General features: G+C 41.7%; 1 protein-coding gene across 3 annotated transcripts in view; it reads right to left on the bottom strand.

The window, feature by feature from the left end:
• Positions 1-27,253, bottom strand: part of LOC311237553 (synaptic vesicle 2-related protein-like) — a 39,912-nt gene that overhangs the window by 5,102 nt on the left and 7,557 nt on the right. Inside the window, exons 5-15 of one of the 3 annotated variants that reach the window (XM_084325499.1) lie at positions 26,935-27,006; positions 14,458-14,582; positions 12,998-13,024; positions 12,114-12,177; positions 10,875-11,000; positions 10,450-10,578; positions 9,593-9,666; positions 6,448-6,524; positions 4,302-4,406; positions 3,541-3,652; positions 1,614-1,695 (exon numbers count right to left, since the gene is read on the bottom strand). In XM_084325499.1, the coding sequence (XP_084181625.1) occupies positions 1,614-1,695; positions 3,541-3,652; positions 4,302-4,406; positions 6,448-6,524; positions 9,593-9,666; positions 10,450-10,578; positions 10,875-11,000; positions 12,114-12,177; positions 12,998-13,024; positions 14,458-14,582; positions 26,935-27,006 (993 nt within the window). The remainder of the gene's footprint in view (positions 1-1,613; positions 1,696-3,540; positions 3,653-4,301; positions 4,407-6,447; positions 6,525-9,592; positions 9,667-10,449; positions 10,579-10,874; positions 11,001-12,113; positions 12,178-12,997; positions 13,025-14,457; positions 14,583-26,934; positions 27,007-27,253) is intronic. The other 2 variants (XM_084325501.1, XM_084325500.1) reach the window with 2 other exon arrangements.

Raw genomic sequence — 27,253 nt, 5'->3', positions numbered from 1 at the left:
AGCCACAGAACAACTGCGTCTGCATTTGATCTCGTCTTGTCGATGGTGTAAAATGAATTAGGTATATTGTTAGTAAGTTAGCCATGTAATAAGCGGGATAATGTATAGCCTATACTCGTCATTGTCGCAAAATAATTGACCTTCACTGACGTTCGGCTGCGCCTCGGTGTTCTAAACTCTGTGTCGGTCAATTATTTTGCGACAATGACCTCGTAGCTATACATTATCCCTTACATATCTCTTGTTGTGGAATTAACACAACATTATGCATACTTTTGACAATAAATAAAATCAGAATTTGTTCTTACTTGCTTGCCTGGGTAAATAAAGGTTATAGAAATGTAAAAAATTAAATAAAATAAAAATAAAATAGAAAACCGATACAGATATTTTCCGATATCACATTTTAATGCCGATATCGGCCGATAATATCGGTAGGCCGATAATATCGGACATCCCTAATGAAAATGAATGGATATCGCTAATAAAAATAAATAACGATTAAAACCCGACTATACTCGTGATTGGCGCTCAAGCGATGGCGGGTTAACCCGACTATCATCGTGACTGGCGCTGAATGAGTTGAAGTTGTCAACATCACTATTGACAACAATACAACTGACAGTTATTAAAATGTTATTTTATTGTTCATGATTCTGTAACGAGATTACAATAATTCAAGAAGCCTATTGGAACGTTAGGTTCTGATATGATGTAGTTTTTTTTGTTTCATGCTGCTATTTTTATTTGTGCTATGCATTGCTCTTGCTGCTTGTTTTATTATGTTATTATTGTGTAAAGCACTTTGAACTGCAATCCTTGTCTGAAAGGTGCTATAGTTTTCAAGTTTCAAGTTTGTTTATTATGTCACAACAAAATACAGAATACTTTATATGAAATGCTTATTTCTGAAAGAGCCCCTGAGAGTGCTACATACAGTAAAAAAGAAAGTAAGTAAAAAAATTTGTTATTAAGAAGTAAGTAAAAGTATGTAAAGTCAATATACATATATACAATATACAACACAAGAGTAAAATTAGCAACAGTGAGGTACAATGCAGAAATGAGATGTGGTACAAAACTTAGGGTAGGGTGCAAATGAGGTATGGATGTAGTGCAAATCTTTTTAATAATAGATAAATATAAAGTGTGTTAAAGTGTCTAAACTAAAGTGAGTAAAGTGAGTGGTAGGTGAGTGTTTGTTTAAAGTGAGATTGTACATGTGGATGTGTGTGCAGTGTGTGTAGATGGCGCCATCTTGTGTAGATGATGGGTTGTTACAGTATAGTGTCATTGTCATTGAGCATCCTGCCGGGATAGAAGCTCCTTTCGGAGTCTCTCTGTACTGGCCATGAGACTCCGGTAATGCTTGCCTGACCCATTTATTATTATTATTATCGTTATTATTAGTTTTATGGCTAACTAGCAACATCATTGGTAAGTAGGTAATAGGGCAATGGCTTAAAAATCCTGAATTTGCACTTTAGGAGAGAGACAAGAGTAACATGAAGGTTCTGATGGACCAGTAAGGGCCTCGACTCTACAGACCCTTTTACCTGAGAAGATTGGACCATGGCTGATCTAAGCAGATAGTTTTAATGTGCAACCCATACCTCTGGTGTGTAAACGAACACAACCTGGTACCCTCCTGAGATGAAGGCTCTGGCGATGAAGATGAAGACTGTAAGAGCTATCCTGTACACAGAGAGAGAAAGAAAAAAGTGAGTCAAACAACAATATACAGAAGCATTTTTATATTGTGTAAAGTCAAGTGTTATATAACTTAGGGAAGCCACTAAGACCCTGGAGCGTTTGTATATTGTGTAAAGTGTTGTATAAGCAGTGGTGCAGTGGTGGTCCCACGCGGTACCACGCCGTCCCAGCAGTTTTCTGAGCAGAAGTACGTGCACGGATGTGCACGCGCGCGCACACAAAAATGCGTTCACAACTTTCACTCGACTCGCCACGCCGTGCGCCAAGTACCGGCACTTATCTATCACCTAGACTTTGCATAATAATAGGATACCAATAACATAACAAAGAACGAGAAGTGCAAAACCAAAATACAAGCCCTGTGGGGGTTTGCTTGATCTGTGGAGCTCTCACTATGTGACAAATGGTCCCGACTGGAAGAATGAGGCATTAAGTTGTGCTTCAGAAGGAAACTGTCCTTCTGTAAACTAAGTTACATTGTTAATTTAGTTTGTATTTACTTTTCTAGTTTAAGTTAATTCAATTAAAGAAATTGTAACTACAATTACACTTAAAACATTGTTTGTTTTTCAACCATATCTGTTGACAATATAATTTCTTTATATATTGAAGGCTACATCCTGCTACCTTTTTCAGCTTCTCTATTTCAAGGCAATATTTACAAAAACTAAACTAAAACTAGTAATTTCCTATACAAACATGTTTCCTACTATTTATGCATAATAATCATCTGTTCTGTGCACACGCAAGGGAACATGTATGCGCGTGCGCGGGAGCGCGCGTGCACGTGGCATCCAGGCAGTTCTGATATTACGACTGAACCCCTGTGTATAAGGGAAGCCACTAAAGCACCACTAAGACCCTGGAGGGTTTTTATATTGTGTAAAGTGTTATTTAAGGTTAGCCACTAAAACACCACTAAGACCCTGGAGGGTTTTTATATTGTGTAAAGTGTTGTTTAAGGTTAGCCACTAAAACACCACTAAGGCACCGAAACCCTGGAGGGTTTTTCAGGACTTTTCCTGATTTTGGTTTATTTTATTTGATGTATTTTTCTGATTTGTATTCATAAATGTAAAAACAAATCACCTATGCGGTCTTTTCATACTATATATTCTTGTTGCTCTAAAGCAGTGGTTCTCAACGTGGGTTCGGGGGACCCCCAGGGGTCCCTAGAATGGGGGCATTCAATAGAAGTTAGTATAAAGAGAGTGACTATTTTGATCCATTTCTTTCTTTCTTACTTTCTCCACTGTTACATCATGTATAACCTCAGCTACAGTACAATTCTGGACATAATCATATCTAACAAACACTCGAAGAACATACTCAGTAGAGTGCAGACCACCACCAAGGCCTAACAATCTCCTCACTTTGTTGTTACTGTAAAAAGAGCTGCTGATATTGCCATATGATGGCTCTAGTCTAGAGGCTGTGTGTGTGTGATCCCTCTACAGGTCATGAATATTCACAGCATATTTTGTGACTGTACAAGTAACAGGTCAGGAGACACGCTTTACAACTTATGCCTCTCATTCACCCATTCACTCACATGCCAATGGCGGAAGCAACCATGCAAGGCGCCAACCTGCTCATCAGGAGCAGTTATGGGTTAAGTGTCTTGCTCAAGGACACTTTGACACGCTTCCGGAAGGATCCGTAATCGAACCGGGAACCTTCTGATTACACAGACGACCACTCCACCTACTGAGCCACTGTCGCCCCCAAATGTGCAATGTCATGAATGTGCACCAAATGAAGAAGGTTGTGAACCACTGCTCCACATCTTTCCAGTGAGGGATAATAGACGAATAGACGGGTCCTTACCTGCCGATACATGCATACAGAGGCAGAAGACTGAGCGAGAACATGAAGAAGCACAACGCCATGGTCTGCTTTCTGCCGAGACGATCGATCACCCAGAGGGTTATAAAGAGTCCTACAGTTATAGGAGAGGGAGAAAACACACACCAATACAACAGGGTAAAATTTACAGAATAACACAGGCTTCCATTCTGATAGAGGGAGTGTTATCTGACCCTACATCAACAGGGAAGTCTCCCAACTAATACTGGTATCAGATATCATCAGCATGATGCAACACAAACGTACACATAATTCAATACCAAAATACAAAGCCCAGGGGCAATGTTCAATAATTTTTTGTCTTTTTCACAGATGGAATGTTGTTTGATCTTAAAATGGAGGAAAATGGATTTAGTCTAAATCATACTGACCACAAACTTCTGGCACGGTATAAGCCAGGGACACCCAAACCTTTTGACACGAGGGCCAAGGGTTGACATGTTGGCTGTGAGCCAAATAATGTGACTTGATCTTTTTATAAATGTAACATGTAAATAACTATCTCAGGTCTAATGTCAGCATGGTTGTACCTTGTTCAGTAAAAGTACTGGATCAGATCAGGACAGGTTGGTATGTAGAGTTAGTACTCAGAATTGTACATCAATTAGAAAGTGGCACTGGCACATTTCTTGATGATAAATACACTGTGCTGTATACTGGCATTGAGTTTCTGCTGGTTGTCGCCAGCTGGCTTGAAGAAATACAATCAGGCAGCTTTTCACCTGGGAATTCAGCCAGCGTGGTCCACAGTAGATCTTTGTAGTCAGCTAACGTCAAGTATTTACACTCCAGACTACAGCTTGGCTCAATCTTGGCACCTTGGGTCACTATAAGGAACAGACAAGGTCACAGTTAGCCCAAAGACACAAGTATTCTTACAGAGAGGATGGAGAACTGTTTGGCATACATGGCACAGATTCCATCTCCTATTCTAACCCTCAAGTGGTGAAGTTCCTCTTGTGATTGATTGATTGATTGATTGATTGATTGAAAAGTTTATTAACAGATTGCAGAATGGGTACAGTACAGTACAGCTCAATACATACAATTGTTAAGAGGATGCAGACCTGAGAAAGACTTTCGTCTTGTTTCCATCAGGGTCCCCCATTTTCAATTCATCATATGACACACATGACATACAGATAGACAGTACTGCTACATCTATACATTTATGACATACCAGATTTTCAAATACAGTACTGTTTGTGATACTAAAAAAATCCAGAAGAAGAGTATATACATTTGACATAGACACTGTGCATTGGGGGAGGTTGGGTAGGTGGGGTGGGGCTGTACATTGGAGGTGCGGGGGGGGGGGGGGGGGGGGGGTTGGGTAGGGGGGGGACACACACACTGTACATTGGAATACTGACATACATTTGACATGGAAACTGTACATTGGAGGAGGTTGGGTAGGTGGGGTGGGGTTGGGTGCGGCTGTACGTTGGAATACTGACAAAGCCATGCTTTGTCTTTATTGTACAACTGGGTTAGGACATTTGTAGGGGCCAGTTTTGAATTGCAGTCTCCCGTAGGTGTTCTTTGAGAGTGTTTTTGAAGGTGGGTAGTGATTTACATTCCTTTACAGCTTTGGGTAGGGCGTTCCACATTGTTGTGGCATAATTGCGAAACGTGTTTAGTCCCTTGTTTGAGCCGAATCTGGGTTTTACATGATTTGTGGAGCTCCCTCTGGTGTTGTGATCGTGGTATTCACTGACCTTTGGGAAGTATTTTGACATGTACATGGGTACCTTGGTCGTGTAGTGTATCTTGTAGACCAGGCCCATTGCAAGTTGCTGTACTCTGTTGTCTACTCTAAGCCATCCTAGGTTGGCAAAGTGTGCAGGGGTGAGGTGGGTTCTAGGAGTCAGGTCAAGTAGTAGTCTGACTAGTTTGTTTTGAGATGTTTGTAATTTGGTTTTTAGTGCCTTTGAGGTGCTTTGGTACCATGAGGTGCAAGCATAGTCGTAGTACCCTTGAATGAGTGCTCCTGCCAGAGTCTTCAGGGTATTCTTGTTTACCAGGGAGGAGATCCGGTACAAGAATCGAGTTCGTTGATTGACTTTTTTTATTACATTGGATGCCATTTTGTCACAGGAAAGATTAGCCTCTAGGATGGAACCCAGGTAGGTAATTTGATCTTTCCTTGTGACAATATTGTCACCCACTGTAACTGAGAAGCCGTCTGTTTTGCTGAGTTTGTTATTTGAACCGAAGAGAATGGACTCTGTTTTGCCCATGTGTAATGATAGTTTGTTGTCGGCGAGCCATATGCAGATTTTGCCTAGTTCCGAGCTGAGGGCTTTTTCAACCTGTAACTTGTTCTTGTCAGAGACCAGCAGGGCTGAGTCGTCCGCAAACAGGAACAAGTTGCAGTCACAAGCTGACGACATGTCATTTGCATTGTGATGGCGAGTGTCCTTGTAAATCGAAGTCAAAGTAAAGGTATACCTTGAACTTTTTATTTTAGGTGCATATCTTTCTCCAGACACACTCAAGATATATTTCCTTCTGGTGCCATTAAATGACATGTTAGCATAATTCTTCTTCTTCATTGAAACCCAGGGGCAAAGCTAGCCACAAATAATCAACAAAAACTCAAAATGCCAAAGTATTCCCTTACAAGTATCCAACTTCTCACACCATGTTATGACTAATTAATTAATATGAAAAACACCACCAGGTACAGACACAGATGTCTGTCTACACACAGATATGTACTTTTATTCCTCACACTATGCACATCATTACATTGTACAGCAGGGTCAAGCTTGCTGTTCTGGTTCAAGTGTGTCTCACAATAAAGGTCCTGCCTATAGCAGTATCAAACATCACAGTTAAATACAATCAGAAGGAGCTCTAACTCACCGCCGCAGGCATCTCCAGCCTGGAACAGCTCAGTGGTCAGCAGCACCAGGCCATAGTAGGTGAAGGCATTGGCGAACCTGGTGATAATTAGGGATGTTATTATTCATTTGCACCACTAGGTGTCAGTATGGTAGGTTCTGATAACTAGAGCAAGAACAAGTAAGAACGACCATCTTGGATGTGTCTCTACTTTTCGTAGCTCCATTTCTGCAGACCCCTCTCTGATTGGTTGAGCCCATTTCTGCAGACCCCTCTCTGATTGGCCGAGCGCGCGCATGCGCATGAGCCGCGACAAGCTCCTCTAGCCAGGAGTCGAAACTCCGTTAAGCTCCAGAGAGAGAGGCTGAAAACCCACAGTTCTTGCCCGACGGATGGGAGCCGAATCCCGGATCCGAGTTTTCTGATGAATATCCCCAAAACATGGAGGTCGCAAACGCAATTTATACGCATGGAAGTATTGATTACGCCATAACGAATCATTTAAAAAATATACCGTTAACTGGAATATGTTGTGTGTGCCTTTACACATATGTTGGATTATGTAATTGGTTTGTCATTAAAAACCAATAATAATCGCTCGCGGCTCGCATCGCCGGCTTCACTGACCAGAGCTCTCTCATTCAAAGTTTTAATTGCAGCCTGGAACATACATGTTTCGGAACCAATGTGTAACTAGACAGTTACAATATAACATTTATATTAATTAACCCAGTTAATGCCTTAAGAGAAAGAGTCTGGTGGTCAATTGCTACGGAAATGTTGTGTCTTACTAATAATAACTAATTCCTTGGTCAATAGAAGTCTCTGTGATACTTTCTGAATATGATTTGGGAACATCAAATGGGCAGGCCGCGAAATAACATAACGTTACAATGTACAGTTTCTGACAGCTGGCTGTGTTGTGAAATGTGCATAACGTTATGAATAAACCGTGAAGTCACGCGAAATAACGTTATACGCGAATCTGGTAGCGTGTAGCTTTATGCCAAGCAAGCAGTGCAAAAATTTACCGTAGTGGGATGCAGTAATGCGCCTTTCATTTTCGCGGAAATAGGCTGTCTATTGCCATTCTCTTTGACAAACTCTAACCTTAACCAGCTCCTTAACAACGCCTAAACTTAACCGTTCTAACCTTAACCAACTCCGAAACAATGCCTAACCTTAACCTTAACCTTAACCATGCCTAACCTTAACCATAGAAATTATATTGCCATTCTCTTTGACAAACTCTAACCTTAACCAGCTCCTTAACAGCGCCTAAACTTAACCGTTCTAACCTTAACCAACTCCGAAACAATGCCTAACCTTAATCGGCGAAAGAATACACGTTAAAAAAAAATCACGTTAAAAAATATTTTCGATGGGATTCGAACTCGCCAGCAAACAAGCCATAGGATCCACAGCCATGTGTCCTTGCCAATTGAGCTATTTGTTGGATACTGAATAAGGGGCGGTGACTTATATATATTGAGCTCCGCTCGTGTCGCATGCGCGGGCACCTCGCGCGAGCACGCCGGCGCACGCACGCACCTGAGCGAGCACGCCGCCGCCGGTGCACGCACGGTAGCATTTGTCTGAAAAGAAGGGCGCTTTACCGCACTAGCGTGCGGTGACGAATGCGGAAGCATTTTTGCACTGCTTGCTTGGCATTAACGTACAGGCAATCTGGTAGTACATTTCTTTTTATCTTCTGTTCTTGATATGATAACATTACATCCGCCTTTTACCGCGTGACGAGCTAAACCAATCAGAGAGGGGCTTCGCTCAACCAATCAGAGAGGGGTCTGCAGAAATGGAGCTCAACCAATCAGAGAGGGGTCTGCAGAAATGGAGCTACGAAAAGTAGAGACGCATCTTGCGTTACCTGCATGAATGCGTGTATACCAAACCAAGCCGCATTTCTCGGAGACGCTCTCTGATTGGCACTGACTGACGCTCTCTGATTGGCCACTGACGCGTTTGCCCAATCCGTGACGAGCTGTGTCTTTGCCTATTTCCATGCTAAAACGGCCTGCAAACTACCTGGCGTTCTATCGCCATGCTCTAAGTCTTAGACAAACTCTAACCATAACCAACTTCGAAAAAAAGAGCGCCTAAGCTTAACCGTCGAAAGAACTTGCCGTCACGCTCTAAGACAAACTCTAACCTTAACCAACTTCGAAGAGTGCCTAAGCTTAACCAGTGTAGAAACAGGCGTCGGCCAATCAGAGAGCGTCTCCGAGAAATGCGGCTTGGTTTGGTATTCACGCTGCATGAATAGCGTCTATACTTTCCGTAGCCGCATTTCTGGCAGACGTTTCTGGTCATGTGACATGTGCGCCCAATAGCGTGACGAGCTGTGTCTTTGCCCATTTCCACGTCAAACAGCCTGCAAACTACCTGGCGTTCTATCGCCATGCTCTAAGACAAACTCTAACCTTAACCAACTTCGAAAGAGTGCCTAAGCTTAACCGTCGAAAGAACTTGCCTAACCTTAACCAACTTCGAAGATTGCCTAAGCTTAACCAGTGTAGAAACTGGCGTCGGCCAATCAGAGAACGTCTGCCAGAAATGCAGCTACGGAAAGTATACAGGCGCATGAATAACATGTAACCTGATCTTCTGTATAAAATAAATGTTCTAGTGTTCATGATAAATGTACTAGTGTTCAAGGACTCAACTCATCATTGAACCACCGAACAAAACAGTAATGACATACAACACACAGCTGTAAAAAAAATACCTAGTGATCATAAGATCTGTATGATACAGAACCACAGCTGTAGACCTTTTAGAACCCTACAACATAAACATTCTAAATTGGCCCACGTTGACTTACTGTTGCGGCGTTTGCTAATACAACAGCTGACAGGAAATACACTAGGGCCCAAGCTGTTCCCCCGGCAACAGCATTATTCTGGTCTAAAGACGTTACCTGCATTGACTTTATCGCCATCATGTTGTTATTTTCGCTTTTCTTTGTATTTATTTTAATATCGTAATAATGTGTTAAGATGTTTAACCCAATTCCCACGAGGGAAGTATTAGAAATAATCACTGGCTACATATAGTACACATGCATAACTCAGATGCAGTAATTATTATGGTACTTTTTCAAATCAATCAATCAATAAATCAAAGCAAAGCCGAATGTATAGCAGCTAACCATATGAACCAGAGCAGCAAAGTGGTCCTGCGGTACTGAGCGGTGAACAGATCACTGATCCTTCCACGGTCCACCTGAACAAATACATCACAACAATACTGTTATTCACATCAAATATCATTATATAACATCTTCCTGAACAAATACATCACAACAATACTGTTATTCACATCAAATATCATTATATAACATATTCCTGAACAAATACATCACAACAATACTGTTATTCACATCAAACATCACTATATAACATCCTCCTGAACAACAACAATGTTATTCACACCAAACTACTGACAACATCACTATTGACAACAATACAACTGACAACATCCCTATGTTGAAGTCACCCTTTAATCATGCACTCACACCCTCAGCGGCTGAACACACAGCCCTCATACATTACAGACTCATATGTTTGTTCACACAGCCCTCATACAGACTCACCTGTTTGTTCACACAGCCCTCATACAGACTCACCTGTTTGTTCACACATCCCTCATACAGACTCACCTGTTTGTTCACACAGCCCTCATACAGACTCACCTGTTTGTTCACACAGCCCTCATACAGACTCACCTGTTTGTTGACACAGCCCTCATACAGACTCACCTGTTTGTTCACACATCCCTCATACAGACTCACCTGTTTGTTCACACAGCCCTCATACATACTCACCTGTTTGTTCACACATCCCTCATACAGACTCACCTGTTTGTTCACACAGCCCTCATACAGACTCACCTGTTTGTTCACACAGCCCTCATACAGACTCACCCGTTTGTTCACACAGCCCTCACACAGCCCTCATACAGACTCACCTGTTTATTCACACAGTCATTCCTCTCATACAGCCTCACCTGTTTCTGGGCTATCAGGGTTCCCTGGGGCAATGGCTTTCCATTGTCCGCAGCAATGCGGTTTAATGTTGCCAAAGCTCTGTCCCTGTTTCCTATCAGCACGTCAAAGCGAGCACTCTCAGGCAGCCACTGGGTTAGAATGAAGTAATACACATGGATATATCATCAGTTACTGTCAAGACTTTTATTTGCCATTTTCTTTTATATATGTATATATACAAATGATTTATTGTAACAGCTGACAGTCTCTCACAGGTACAAAATGTTTTGTGGCCCTTGGAATCATCCCAGACCATCAACAGCCATTTATAATTTATTATATTAGATTCATGTTACATTTATAAAATGTAAATGGGTGTCAATGGGATGGGATAAAAGCTAGTATTAGGATTAGTCTAAACTCATTTGATCAGGAATTTACTTACAAAACATAAGCACAGGAAGACCACCAGCGGTATGGTGGACAGGCCCAACAGCCAGCGCCAGCCCAGGGTGGGCATGACCCACATGGCCAAGAGGACCTCAGCAACCGTACCAATTGCCCAGAAGATCTGACAACACACACACCCCCCAGACCAAGTTTAGTCTTCAACACATCAAAGAAATACATGAAATGATTTCCATTTTGAACTCATTCTGGAGTCCTAATGCAAGGAAACAGACCATTGGCACTTATTCCAAAATCACATGCAAAGTATACGAAAATATTCAGGGCATTAAAGGAACACGCCAACATTATGGTAAATGTGCGTACCATCTTCTCCAGAGTCAGACAAGAAGATAGATACCAATTGTCTCTCTGTGCATTCAGTAGAAAGCTATCTGGCTGCAAGCTAGCTTAGCATAAATGAATGGAAGAGCATACGGACCACTAGCCTAGCTTAAAGCTAGCTGGTCTATATCCAGTTCCATTCCTTTGTGCTAGGCTAGGCTAGCTTGCAGCTGGATAGCTTTCTACGGAACACACAGAGAGGAAATTGATATCCATCTTTTTATCTGACTGCAGAAGACAGTAAGTGCATTTCCCATAATGTTGGCGTGTTCCTATAAGTAAAACTCATGGCATATACTAGAGTCAGTGTGGTTAGTAGGGATGCATTTGATGCTCCTGTTACACAGAGATTGAGATTGCAATCATGAAGATGGCCTTGGGAAAAACTAGTATCTAATTATTTTCTAAGTGTTTTAAAGAGCAGCTTTCTCCATACTGCTTCCATGCATCCCCCTCTCTATGTGCAGGGTCATTGTCTTATCTTATCTCTTTAGAGGCTGAAATCAACTGCAATTTTGAAATATTGAATAATCACTATGAGCTCAGATCGATAAATGTCAGAATGTCAATTATCTCATTCTGTGGAGACAAAGTATATTGTAATGAAACTTGAATTGCTTTAACAGAACATTGAGCATAGAACTACTGTACATACTGTACAGCATAGAACAACATACAAATAGAACCACATACAGCATAGAACCACATACAGCATAGAACCACATACAGCATAGAACCACATACTGCATACAACCACATCCAGCATAGAACCATGAAGACATGTGTTAGGCAGGGACTACAGATGAAAACTAGCTCATTAGCTAATTCTGGCACATTTACATTGATGTGGAAACTGAAGATATTGATTAATAGAAGCATAGAAGCACAGTACCTCAATCAGCATAATACAGGTGCCCCTGGTCTTAATGGGGAGGAATTCTGAGTACAGCGTCACCCTGAAACACAAGGAATGCTTGTCTTTACTCTGTTCTGGGGGAAATAGGTTATATAGATTGATTGATTTATTTTTATTTTTGTATCATGCAGACAAAGTGCCCAGCCCAAAAAGAAATACTGTTGCAGTGTTCCATTATTTCATTCATTAATACAATCTGCTACAACTCAAGTTTTTCATATCCATCCCGCTCACAAAAATCAACATAAATGAAGGACATTTTACTAAAAAAGTACATCCCTTACTTCCTTGTAGACAGGACAGTAAAACAAAAGATTTACCTCATTTTCATTTCATCCATTCATTTAATTTAGCCTACAGTACTGTAGCTCACACACCAAACAGAGTCTGTCCTCCTCTGGGGTGGCATTAAACCTGCTGGTCTCTAGGGCTAGTGGTAATGTTCCTGACCGTATCTGTGCACATAGGGATCTTTGTCTTTTGTTTAAATTATACTTCACATAAGGGTCTGCACTGTAACTATTCTTTATGAGACAATAAGTTCATCATCTTTGATTATACCATAAATCAACAGATACATCTCTTGTATTTTTCTTTATACATGAGAAACATTTGACTCCTAATCTCCTGAATATCACACAATAACCGGTTCTAGAAAATGAATGCTAAATCATTCACATAATATAAGAATTATTAGTAAATCCCTAAACATCAGACATCTTCACAAGTCTATTCCAAAGCCGAAGCATTTTACATTTATGTTTGGAGGTTCCCATCCCATATCTCCACTAATGGTCAAAACTGAAGTAAGATTTTTGAACTTCCAAAAAGGATTGAATGTGTGATGTACATTGTTTTACCTTAAATATTCAAGGAAACCCCAAATCCTAGAAGCATAGTCAGACACAGGACACACACATGAGCTGTGTATAAGTATGGTATCCCAGATGACCACATTGTTTAACTTGTGATATATTATGTGATGAGTTCTACTGTATCGGAAGGACCTGAGATATAGGCGATATATAAAATCAGAAAAAAAGCAGGGAAGGTTTTCATTGGAACTGAATGGGAGTTGTGTGGTGCCAAAGAAAATGTCAAGTGAAACGTAGGATTGTGGAAGCAGTTCTAGCAGTCTAGCCTAAAAATACACTTGCTTTCTTCAGAATTGGACCAGGGCTGTTGCTAAGCTGTCTTCACAGATTGAATTGTCCCCAGAGAAGACGTACTGTGTGCTACAATAACAGAATAAAGCCTCTTGAGGTCAGATGTAGGCTTACCAAACTGTTATGCCGAGGCTATATGTGGCATTAAATGGTAAACTGGTAAAGGTGACAGTAGCTGTGCTTACATGGACCCTAAAATTCCACTAACAATCCTAATAATAGCCTGATGAGAATAAACATGCCTCATGTAACCACCTCAATCAGAAGAGACTGGCCCGATCGTAAGGGATATTCAATCAGGATGAGCAGGTTTGACAGCAGGCTTGAAACAACAAGTTGTTGAAATGATGCACAGAACTATGAAAATGAACCCACGTGTTTGAGTTTCTGTGCTTCTGTCTTAACAAGCAGCAGAATAGGTGGAGAGTGCAGGAGGAGCCAAGTGTAGACATTTGAAATGTCCAATTTGAATGATTCGATTGGGTTGAGGAACTGAGACCACTACTATAGAATAAAGCTAATTTTGGTATAAAGACTCAAACAAACTCCCATTCATTGTCTTTGGAGCAGCTCCAGACTTTATACTTGATGACATCACTAGTTTGATACTTATTTATCTGGTTTCTGGCTTAGCCCATGTTCACCAATATTAACTGAACTTTCTTAGGCCATGAAAATAACATATTGGAATCTGGAGGCCTAATACAAGGAAACAGACCATTGGAACTTATTCAGAAATCACATGCAAAGTATACAAAATATGCAGGGCATTAAAGGAACACGCCAACATTATAGGAAATGCACTTACCATCTTCTCCAGAGTCAGAAAAGAAGATTGATATATATCTTCCTCTGTGTGTGTTCAGTAGAAAGCTATCTGACTGCAAGCTAGCTTAGCACTAATGATTGGAAGTGGCTACAGACCGCTAGCCTAGCTCAAAACTGTTTTTGGCCAACAGCTTGGCTAGTGGTCCTTATCCGCTTTCATTCATTTGATAACTAGCTTTCTACTGAACGCACAGAGAGGAAGTTGGTATATCTTCTTGTCTGACGAGAAGACAGTGAACACAGTTCCCACCATGTTGGTGTGTTCCTTTAAGATTCCATATCAGGGCAGTACAGTGTAGCAACAGTGGAAGAGGCGGAGAGCTTACGACTGAGGGACCCCTCCGATGCCAAAGCCAACCAGGCCTCGCAAGACCAGAATCCAGCCGTAGCCCGGAGCGAGGGCACTGAGCAGCCCGTAGTACAGAGTCCACAACATGCACACAGTCAGGCCCTGTTAATCACAACAACAACACACGTTAAACACTGAGGGAATGCTGTATGTATCATTGTATCTTAAAGGAATAGTTACTGCACATCTTAAAGCCCCAATCCCCCATACAGTTTGATCTGTTGTCTAGTGATTCATACTCCTATGTACCTGTTGTCTAGTGATTAAAACCTCTTATTACATGGCTTTTAACATTAGCCAAAATGCTTGATTGTGATTAGTCAATAGCGCTCCGTTGCCCCTAGCAGTGGTAAATTATTTCTCGATAATTCACCGCTGCTAGGGGCAATGCGCAATAATGACCGTTGCTAGGGGCAACAGAGCGCTATTGACCAATCACAATCAAGCATTTTGATCGCAGTCACGAAAGCTAAGCTTTACCATATGCACAGCTGCACTACATCAGGTGCAATCAAGTCCACACACCTGCCGATGACAGAGGAGCAACAGAACAACTGCATCTGCATTTGATCTCGTCTTGTCGATGGTGTAAAATTAATTACGTATATTGTTAGTAAGTTAGCCCTGTAATAAGCGGGATAATGTATAGCTATACTCGGTCATTGTCCCAAATAATTGACCATAATAAAGCATTACATCACACGCAGGATTGGGTTATGAGAATTAGACCATGCCTAGGGGTGGTTGTTAGATGTGGAAGCAGCTCGGAAGTGCATCCAACTGTTCTCAGTAAGACATCCAACAAACTAACACATCCAACTGTCTCTCAACTAAGACATCCAACAAACTAACACATCCAACTGTCTTTAACTAAGACATCCAACAAACTAACACATCCAACTGTCTTTCAACTAAGACATCCAACAAACTAACACATCCAACTTTTCTTTTTAACCTACTTTCTATAGAACTTCATTCTTAGATGCTTCTATAGAAAGTAGGTAAAACAAAAACAAAAAAAGTTTTCTTTGCCCAATAGGGGGAAAAAGAAGTTCTGTATCATGCTAGCTTCCGCTCAGCGTCATATTACATATATCTCCCTTCAGTGTATATGCACTTAATAAATTTCAAAATGCACCTTTACATACCAACATCCGTCTGACCACACCCCCATCTGCTACCTATATAAGCAGGGGTTGGGCCACACACTCATCTCCTTCTCAAATTTCACCACAAGGAAGTGCCTGTTATATACCTCACTTGACGTGGGAAAGAAAGTATTTATCTGAAGAAAGGAAAACAGAAGACAAGGAGATACGTTGACATTATATCTTTATTTTCTCTCTCACTATTTTCGAGAAAATACAGCGATATTGTCTTCGTCACTGGAGTGTCTGGAAGATGATGATCATTCTGACCTCCACCGGCTTTTTCGTATTAGGTGCTCGCGCCGCTGATATACTCCCCACCTGCAGTCCTCCTTGCTGCGGCTGGATAGGTATTGAACCTCCGGTCATACAGCTGGACTGTGGGAGGCACCGGCTGTTGTGAGAAGCTGTTTTGCTTGCAAGCACTAGTTGTCTGTTAGTGCTATGGGGGCTAGCTGACAATTTTACGAACGCCGGCCCCAGATTGGAGTCCTCTGCTCGGCTTCTTAAGCGGCGGACGGAGGATCTTGGTCTGACGCCCATGATGGTCAAACTAGTGGGCCGCGACCGAGACCTGGTTGAACCCGGGATTCTCTGGACAAGCGGATGCTTCTCTGTCCCGTGCAGGCCCCATCTTTCACGTGAGTGAGAGTACACCCTAACAAGGAAATGTGGGCATGGATCTTCGTTATCGGGAGATCCATGCTCAAGTCGGCTGCAGCCCGGATGGGAATTGTGCCGGCTCCGCTGTATGGTAAATCACTGTTGAAAACTGTGTTTGACATTTCTTTTTCTCTTCTCTCTTAAGGATGAGGAGGGTTTCAGACAGCGGCCTGTCTGAAGTGTGGCTTGTTATGTCGTTGTGTACAGTTCAGGTGATAGCTGCTTAGCTTGCATGCTAGTTTGTGGCCTACTGTTGTTAGCCAGTCAGCTGTTAGCTGTGGCGCTAGCTCGTTGTGTTCACTAGGCTAGGAAACGTTAGCTTGCTGCTATCAGTCGAGAGCAGCTGTTAGCTTAATGCTACACTGTTGAACGTTACTGTGACTATAACATGCCTTAAACACTCTGACTACGACGTCATCTTTGACAGAGGATGTTAGTCGACCCTACACCCGGGTGCCATGCCAGCGAGGACTTCGTCAACATGGAGAACGGCGGCTGGGTGGCGTAGCGGACATACCCTCGTCACCAACGCAGGAGATGCTGGGTTCGACTCTGTGTCCCGTTGACCAGTGTTGCAGTCCTCTCGGCCTGCGCTCAGGGTGAAGGTAGGAGTCCTGACCGGACTTTAAACACTTCTTCTTTTATTCCCTTCTAAATGTTTTGTAATAACGATGTTTCCAAAACATGTGTTGCTGCAATACATTGAGGATACGACGCGTGTAGTGTGTGAATTGTCACTGGTATAGCTTCTCTCTCCATAGAAAATCGGCGTTGTTTTTTACATGTGTAAAAATGAACTGGTTAGTTGTGATGAGAACATGTGTGTTCATGTAACGTTTGTAACGTGGGTGAACTCACAACTAAGAGGGTTAGTTAACCTGTGAAGCTATGCTTAGTGACATGTGATTGAGGAATGAATCTTTTTCTCAGCCTGTGATGACAATGAACAGCATGTTCACATATTAACAGGAGTACCTGTTCAACCTGGTCGTATCAAGGGTAAGGTAGGAGGGGTGACCCCCCCGGTTTCCCTGGGGCTTCCCCCCCTCCTCTCAGACATGTTTGTTTACAATATATTGTGTCACTGTGTTTGTGGGGATACGATGTAACCCTCAGCTTAAATTGCTGGGGTTATGCTTCCGCTTGAGAAACTATTCTTTTCCTGAAGAAAAGGTTGTTTGGTCACTTATCATGTGTGCTTAGCAAGGCCTGTGGCCAATACGTAATCAAGGACTTATGTCTCTATCGTAAAAACGGTGTTCCTCTGTAGTAAGAGTGTACTTTGCCATTTTTTGTTGTGATGAAGGGTTGTGTGTGTCAGTGTGATCTACAACTGGGTTAGGTTTGGCCCACAGAAGCACAGAAGAGTTTCCTGGTCCCACGCCCTGAAAAATTGGGCGTGTGCACCGCGAAAATTCCCCCGCCATAGAGTACGTCACTGAGCGAGTTGTTCAGGTTCCATGTTATGGATCTGTTTCAGGGAGTTGTCAGAGCTCCTCCTCACGAAGCTCCTCCTCAGGGAGAAGTGCCTTCTGTGAGTTCGGACTCTCCTTCCCAGTGAGGGAGCCTCCTCAGATTTTCAGAGCCTCCTCCTCAGATTGTCAAGGTGAGTAGAACTTCAAAAAGGAGTTCTGCTCTATTGTATGTGTATTCGATTCAATTCGATTATTGAGTGTGTATTGGTTCAGTGCCTCCTCCTCGGAGAGCCCTAACCTAAGTGTTACATAGCTCAATATTGCAATATTTCTTTTCAATCTATACAGCTCGCGTGGGAAGTCTCTCTGGGGATTCCCGTCTCCTCCCTGTGGCGAGGGTGGCGTGATGTAAAAATGAAAAAAAATTTACCCTCAGCCGCGTCACGTGGGATTCATGTCAGTCTGTGTTTCTTTCTTTTTTAATAAAAAGAGGAAAGAACATGAAGCATGACGGCTCCTTGTCGTTCTCCCAGGCGACTTGGAGGAACAATGTCTGGTGTCTTGTTAGACTATCCATTGATGTGTTTGGGTCTCGACGCGTACATAGTGCTGGCTCTGGGTGTTTCTGATAAGAATCACGCATGAGGCTGGTACGCCTTGGTTGCTCATTATTAAAACGGCGTTTTTATATGGCAACTGGGATGGAGGTTTTCTCTTCCGATCGCCCGTTACTAGGTCTCGACGAATTCTCGTTCATATCTGGGGGATGTTAACGGAATAGATCAAAACATAGGTAGAGGGGTCTCACGCCCTTGGGGTGGGCCACTGAGCGCGGTACGAATGGGACCGTCTGGGTGGCGCCCTCTTTTCATGTTTTAGATCGACACGCGTACCTACCCCCTCTCTTGGAGTGGGGATGTCGGCGTGGTTAGGGCACGGGACTGGTTCTGGTCACGCTGGTCCAGGTCAGTTAACCCGTTGTCCGCCGGGGACGCAGATCTGCTGTTCTGGTACCCTGAGGGACTTGTGCTTTTTTCGGGGGGAAAAATGCCGGGTCGGCCCGGGTGTCACAGGGTTGGGCGTTATGGAGACCCTTTGTTGGGTACATGTTGTACCCTGCGTTATCATAAAGGGGCGGGTTTTCCATTCCTTTCGCTCCTCTCTTACGCATGGCGAAGAGGGGGCTGTTGAGGTGGTCTTATGGACCTCCTCTGGCATCCCTGTGTGCTTCCCGGGCCGCTGGGCCCGGTCCGAAGTTGTGTTTCGTCGACTCGTAGGCCTGGAATAACCCCTTTTTGAAAACTGAAACACTTGTACTGCGGTATAGCCAGTGTATACCCGCAGGTGTGTTTGAGTTTTTTCTTGAGGGGTTATAGGAACAACCACCGCATGTGGTACCAAGAGGGTGGTTGATTCCCTGGTGTGTTGGAGCAGAGTCAACTCCCGGGTTACCCGGTTGAGTGTGCCCCTGCACGTTCATGACGTCTGCCAATCGTGGCAGCCTTCTCTGCCTCGGCCCCTCTGGGTCGGGGTTTTTTGGTGGAGGCTTTTGTCATGGTGCGCAACAATGCCAGCATACGCCCCTTCCGCCTTCAGTTGACCCCTTTTTGGCGCCTGTCTTGTCCACAGTGCTCCAGGTTCGGGTCAAATGCCTGCTGCCTGGATTGAGAGACCGACCCCTTCTGGTGGTCGTCTCCCCGGTGCGCTGCCTGCTCCCGCTGTAGTGTAGCCTCTTGAGTGCTTCGAGTTACAGCCATGCTGACTGCCTGAGTGTGCCAGGGTCAGTGTGCCAGGCGGCGTGCTAGTGGGGGGAAGGGCCCGCTCTTGGAGGGGCCTTGTCCGAATACGCTGGCGATGTGGGGGGCGGTGTCACTAGTGACCGCCTGGTGAGGTCTTGATGCTGTGGCGTCGTTGACCTCTCCGGGCCCCCTTTTTCCGGGGGATCCAGTCCCTTCAGTGGGTCTGGGTCTTCCTTCGCGCTCCGCTGCTACGGCCTTGCCACGGGGTTGAGTTTGCTCTTGACCCCGTGATTTTGGGGGCAGTAACGAGGTTTGTTCCTTCCGTTCGTTCCCTGGTGGCATGCGGGTTGTGCGTGTGCGTAGTCGTGGGGTCAAGCCACAGTCTGCTCACCCTCTGCGTTGAGTTGCTCGAGTTTCTCTTCGCACGGTCGGATCCGTCTCCCTCCCGTCCTCCAATAGGGAGGGTATCCTCCATTAGGGAGGGTCGGGGGGCTCGGTCCTCTCCGGTCTGATGGTTGTGGGGGGCCTCAGCGGGGTACATTTGTCGAGCTTTTAGCTCCCGCTCAGCTCCTGTTATGAAATATGACGCTGAGCGGAAGCTAGCATGATACAGAACGTAAGGTTATGAATATAACCAAGTTCTGTGAATGCTAGTGACGCTCAGCGTCTAGACACCACTGCGGCCCTTGATTTTTCATTGTGGTGAAATTTTTTGGGAAGGAGATGAGTGTGTGGCCCCACCCCTGCTTATATAGGTAGCAGATGGGGGTGTGGTCAGACGGATGTTGGTATGTAAAGGTGCATTTTGAAATGTATTCAGTGCATATACACTGAAGCAAGATATATGCAATATGACGCTGAGCGTCACTAGCATTCACAGAACTTGGTTATATTCATAACCTTACGTTTTCTTTGCCCTATAAGAGGGAATCTTTTTTTATAATTTTTTTTTTTTTAAACCTACTTTCTATAGAAGCAGCTGGGAGGTGCACTGTTTTAAGTGTTTTAAATTGATTGATTGCTAATTTTATTACTGTCCACCTTGTTTCCAACTGGTTAAGCTTGGCGACTCTTTCGAAGTCGCTCTCTTTCAAAGTTGGTTAAGGTTAGAGTTTGGAATCAGGGCTGGTGGTCTATCGCCCTGCTCTAAAGACAAACTCTAACCATAACCAACTTCGAAAGAGAGCGACTTCGAAAGAGTCGCCAAGCTTAACCAGTTGGAAACAAGGCGGACAGTAATAAAATTTGCAATTAATCAATCAATCAATTCAATAATCCACGCTTGCTCACTTAAAACAGCGCCCCTCCCAGCTGCTTCTATAGAAAGTAGTGAGAAAGTTTTCTTTGCCCTATAGGGGGAAAAAAACAAGTTTTCTTTGCCCTATAAGAGGGAATATATATATTTTTTAAACCTACTTTCTATAGAAATTATAGAAAATTCCTTTTGGAATCCAACCGGCCACAGGTAAGAGCGATTTGACGTCAATTTCAATCTGATCGGGCCTTGTTCTCATAGCCATCCACCCGCTCAGCGTATGATGTTGCAATAGCGAATGCTGTTATTGGTAATCAATAATCAGAAACGACTCCCCCCCCCCCTTTCATGCATTCATGGTGGACCATGATACCGATCATATGCATTTAGATTTTTAACTCTAGCTTGTGTAGGGCCGAAACGCCAATCGATTTAACGTTATTAGCTTAGCGCCCTATAACTTTGCAGGAATTACCCCAGAACATTACGGTATATAGTTCATATTCACGACGCTATAAAATGGGAACGTATTGATAAAAAAAAAAAATCTTTATGGCATATTGAAGGGAAGGTTTATACTGTCAATTGACAATGACAATGGACACATAGCAATAATATAAAATATAGATTTAGCTCTACAAACAACCTCACGCACAGTGAAAACTTGTAATGAAAAGCTGGCCTCATAGAGTGGGATTAGACGGCCCCAATGGCCCTGAATGTGTTAACTTGTTTTCAGTAACCCAATTAGAAACCAGCATTAACTCTTCTTGGAGCAACGTATTAACCAAGTTATCTTTGTCTGCAGAGACATACATTGTCGTGCCATCCGCATACATTTCCATGCATGCATTATTCAATACATAAGGTAAATCATTAACAAAAATTTAATAGAGCAAAGGACCAAGGCAACTTCCTTGGGGGACGCCACATTGAAGGGTAGAACCTCATATGTACTTGTTTAGAGATAAAAACTAATATGTACCTGTTGTCTAGTGATTACAAACTCATATGTACCTGTTGTCTAGTGATTAAAAACGAATATGTACCTGTTGTCTAGTGATTAAAACTCAGTATGTACCTGTTGTCTAGTGATTAAAAACTCATTATGTACCTGTTGTCTAGTGATAGAACCTCATATGTACTTGTTTAGAGATAAAAACTAATATGTACCTGTTGTCTAGTGATTAAAACTCATGCATCTGTTGTCTAGTGATTAAAACTCATATGTACCTGTTGTCTAGTGATACAAACTCATACTGTATGTACCTGTTGTCTAGATACAAACTCATTATGTACTGTACCTGTTGTCTAGTGAGAAAAACTCATTATGTACCCGTTAGCGATAGTCCTTGTATCAAGAGTTCAGTCAATCAACTAGAGAATGAAAACATGTCTCCATTATTATTTCTTAGTTTTGAAGTTTGGATCGTTGATTATTGGCCTTTAAAGAGTGAGATCTTTACAGAAAATGATTACTGTACAACTGCATTCAGTAGGTTGTATGCCACTCATCTCATCTATGTTTTAGTGTAAGTTGATCGGTCTCCCAAAAATGTAAGAAAATAAAATAAAATAAAAAAGGTCTCACCATAGTACAATGACAGATCACAACACTATTACACTGATCAGCAGATGGTGGCACTATAATAAAAAGGTCAAAATGTACAACTTTGAAAACCAATAACTTCTATACTGCAAGTCCAATCGACATGAGACTTCTTACACATACATATGATGTATCCTTATTCTACAACTTTGCCACTGAGACCCCACCCCCATATTAGATCTTCCACCATTGTGGGATTCTTTTTAACTTTTCCCTACATATCTAGGCTGTTTGTTCAATTCTCACAATATTTGCTGTGTGACATCTAGGGATCAAGTGCATATCAAGCTGTTGGAATGGAGGGTTTCCTGTAGCCAGATGGGCCAGGAAACATTCATTGGTCATCACCCAGACTAGAATGGAGGGTTTCCTGTAGCCAGATGTGTCAGGAAACCCTCATTGGTCATCACCCATACTAGAATGGAGGGTTTCCTGTAGCCAGATGGGCCAGGAAACCCTCATTGGTCACCCAGTCTGGTTAGCACAAATGATGTGGTTGTTTATACTAGTATGTGTTAGATCAGTGGTTCCCAAAGTGGGGGGTCGCCAGATGATAAAAAAATCTAAAAAAATCTAAAAAAGAAAAATTGTGTGCAGTCAGGCCACTGAACTTAGCAGCAGGCCAGGCCAGTGTTTCTAGTTGCAGCGGTGTGATAGTTAGATAACCTAGGTAGGGAACAACCAGGAGATCACTGCAACTCACACAAATTGGAGAACTATCTCTCTCTCTCTTGCTCACACACACACACACAAAGGGAGCCGCATGTGATTGGTGGAGGCGGGACCCTTACAAAAAACAAAAAATCCATCAAAATCAGTGTTGTTGCTAATCATTGGCACATGCTAGCCTGTAATAATCCCCCCCAGAAAAATCTACTTTGCATTTGATATATTGCAAATATATGCCATCACACACACACTGGTATTTAAAGGGTTAGAATTATTAAATGAATATGTGGTGTTATGATCAGGGCTGAAGTTGAATAAAAGATTTATGAAAGAAAAAGTGGTATTTCAACATATAGTAATATTTGTATGGCGTTTTTGAAGAGGACAATTTAGTCCCTTATGGTAAGAGTGAGTATTTTTTTCAATCTGACATTACAAAAAAACTGAAAATCCATCAAAATCAGTGTTGGGTAGCACTTTATAATAACACCCTGTTATAATACATTTATAAGGTATTTGTAGATAATGAACTAATCATGAACAAACCATTTATATACATTCATAAATGATTATTAAATCATTTATAACTATATTTGTATACCATTTACAAAGTATTTATAACGCATTAGTGGATAATGAACTAATCATGAACAAACCATTTATATACATTCATAAATGATTATTAAATCATTTATAACTATATTTGTATAACATTTACAGATTAGTTCTACATTATTTATAACTCATTATCAACATTGTTTTTACTTGATTTGTTCATCATTAAATAATGTTGTTTAATGTGTAGTAACACATTTGTAGATGCTTTGAAAATAGATATGAAAAAACGACTAGTGTATCTCCATTTATTTTTCATGTTCAACAAATGATTTGTTAAGACATTCATAAAACATCTATAAATCATTTGCAGATGCTATCGTGGGGGCCAATCTAAAGTGAAGCCTATTCATCATTAACAAGTGTCTAATACAGTTAATTATTTGTTTACTTTTTCATCACATGTTACAAATGTTGTAGGCAGCTTTCGGATACACCCTTCTTTGTGACATCAAACAGTGACAGAATTAGGACTAAAGATAAATGCAATTTTAACATGTGCATGACATCGGGGGGCACTAGGACCCAGGAGTACCCTGGCCAGGTAGAGTATCTAGAGAGGAAGTCTCACGTGAGCGAGACTTGACGTCACGTGTGTTGCCGTCTGTTTGAATGGAAGCACAAGTTATCCGTGCTGCGTCTATACTTTCGCTTTTAATAAGGTATGGGCAGGTTAAACACCTTTTTTGTTGGTAAATCTATTCCATCATTTCCGACCTACAAACAACTCTTATGTTGTGTAGACGTTCATGTAGATGTGGTGGCCGCTAACGTTACATGTGTTCCTAATGTGTGCTCAGTGATGATGACACGACACAAATAATTATTTCTCTTGTGTGTCGTGTCGAACAAATGTAACGTTAGCGGCCACCACATCTACACGAACGTCTACACAACATAGTAGGTCGGAAATGATGGAATAGATTTACCAACAAAAAAAGGTGTTTAACCTGCCCATACCTTATTAAAAGCGAAAGTATAGACGCAGCACGGATAACTTGTGCTAAGTGCTTCCATTCAAACAGACGGCAACAGTGCAACACACGTGACGTCAAGTCTCGCTCGCGTGAGACTTCCTCTCTAGATACTCTACCTGGCCAGGGTACTACTAGTGCCCCCCGATGTTGCACTATATGTCATGCACATGTATTTTATATGTTAATAAAATTGCATTTATCTTTAGTCCTAATTCTGTCACTGTTTGATGTCACAAAGAAGGGTGTATCCGAAAGCTGCCTACAACATTTGTAACGTGATGAAAAAGTAAACAAATAATTAACTGTATTAGACACTTGTTAATGATGAATAGGCTTCACTTTAGATTGGCCCCCACGATAGCATCTGCAAATGATTTATAAATGTTTTATGAATGTCTTAACAAATCATTTGTTGAACATGTAAAATAAATGGAGATACACTATAGTCGTTTTTTCATATCCATTTTTCAAAGCATCTACAAATGTGTTACTACACATTAAACAACATTATTTAATGATGAACAAATCAAGTACAAACAATGTTGATACTGAGTTATAAATAATGTAGAACTAATCTGTAAATGTTATACAAATATAGTTATAAATGATTTAATAATCATTTATGAATGTATATAAATGGTTTGTTCATGATTAGTTCATTATCCACTAATGCGTTATAAATACTTTGTAAATGGTATACAAATATAGTTATAAATGATTTAATAATCATTTATGAATGTATATAAATGGTTTGTTCATGATTAGTTCATTATCTACAAATACCTTATAAATGTATTATAACAGGGTGTTATTATAAAGTGCTACCCAGTGTGGTTGCTAATCATACATATGCTAGCCTGTTTTTTAACAATAATTTGTGATGCCATCACAAACACTGGCATTTAAAGGGTACAAATAAAATAATTCCTACACCAGAATGCAGGAAATGAAGTCTTTGTAACAAAAAAAATCCTGGTTACTGGTACAGATTCTCTCAATTCCTTGTAAGAATCATATTATGTGGATTTACTGCCATATGTTTTACTTTTTTGGGTAGACCATGTAAACATCTAGTACAATTTATATATCTCTTTTCCATAAGGGAATATTTCTCATTCTGAATTATTAGACAGTCAATATTTCTCCTCACCAGGCCCCCGTCACAGTGTGAAAAAGGTTTCTGTATTGGTACCTCAGTTAACTGAAAAATGCCATGTTAACATAACACGTTAGTATTTCCAATGAAGAATGCTAACAAGTTTGACTATACAGATTGTTATTTATGGTTAGCTCCTCTTGGAGGCATGACTTTGACTATACAGATTGTTATTTATGGTTAACTCCTCTTGGAGGCATGACTTTGACTATTGTGGCAAGTGGCAACCCCAAGCCACCACTGGGCTTGGTGATTGAAGGACGCTACGTAACGGCCCAATGGCTAGGCGCTGCCCATATTTGGGTGTCCGCTTCCAGACGCACCTGTCACTAGAAGACCATCAAGACCAACTAGCTAATCACGACGCGATGCGCATGTTGAGGAGGGTGAACAAAATAGGGCCCAAGGACACCCTCTCACTCTCTCATATCAGGGGCGAGGAGACAGACCGGTAAGTGGAAAAGCCGCCCGGCAGACAGTCTAAGTGGAAGTCAGAGAGAGAGTGAGGAGACCCATGAAATGTTTGTTTGATTAGAAAATAAAAGGAGAAGTATTATTTTGGGAAACACAACTCGTCTGTCTGTTTTATTCTGCCACCCCTACACCTAGAATTGCCACACTATACAGATTGTTATTTATGGTTAACTCCTCTTGGAGGCATGACTTTGACTATACAGATTGTTATTTATGGTTAACTCCTCTTGGAGGCATGACTTTGACTATACAGATTGTTATTTGTGACTTTGACCATAATGATTGTTATTTATGCAGAAACTTGTCACCAGGGCGCCTCTCTCCCCTGGAGAGAGAGAGCTTCTCTGTACTTCCCTGAAGTCTGAGTTGTATGTGTGATGTCACTAATAGGTTTAACCTATCATGGTCCAATATGTGGTAACTTGACACCTTTGGCTTCAGCTACACAGAAAGCTGAGTAGTTATTGACATGAATATAGAATATAAGCTGCCGATTTGAATTCCTTGTAAATACCAATGGGTGCTTATTGACAATTTGCATATTCATAAATCCTTAAAGAGGGTAAAGGTGTAGAGATGCTGCTAAGATATTTTCAGTCGTTTACTGAACAATGGAAATGGTGGGAAAACCATAATCATACACATTGTTATTCAACATAGAAAGATACATCTGGAGGAGATCTAATGTCAAGGCATTCCCTCAGATATAGTATCATGTGAAATACAAGACTGACCAGTTTTCTGCCGTACTTGTCGGAGACGCTCCCCCACATATAGGAGCTGCACATCATGCCTATAAACACCACCTGAGAGACAAAACCACAGAAGAATACTTAACGTTTCACATCTGACATAGAAACAACGTTGGATCCATGTTGAAGTGTCAATGTAACGTTAAATAACATTGAATCAATGATGAAATGTAGTCAGTAATGATTTGATTACTTTTCCAACATAAAAAGGCCATCAGTTGTCAACATTAATTCAATGTTGATTCAAAATAGAATTTTCAACTTCAACCAAAACGATTATTCTGATGAAATGTCAACGTTT

This window comes from Notolepis coatsorum (genome assembly GCF_963971535.1).
Source record: "Notolepis coatsorum genome assembly, chromosome: 11".
Classification (NCBI taxonomy): Eukaryota; Metazoa; Chordata; class Actinopteri; order Aulopiformes; family Paralepididae; genus Notolepis; species Notolepis coatsorum.
The sequence above is the reverse complement of the archived record's forward strand: the minus strand, read 5'-3'. Positions and strand labels throughout refer to the sequence as shown.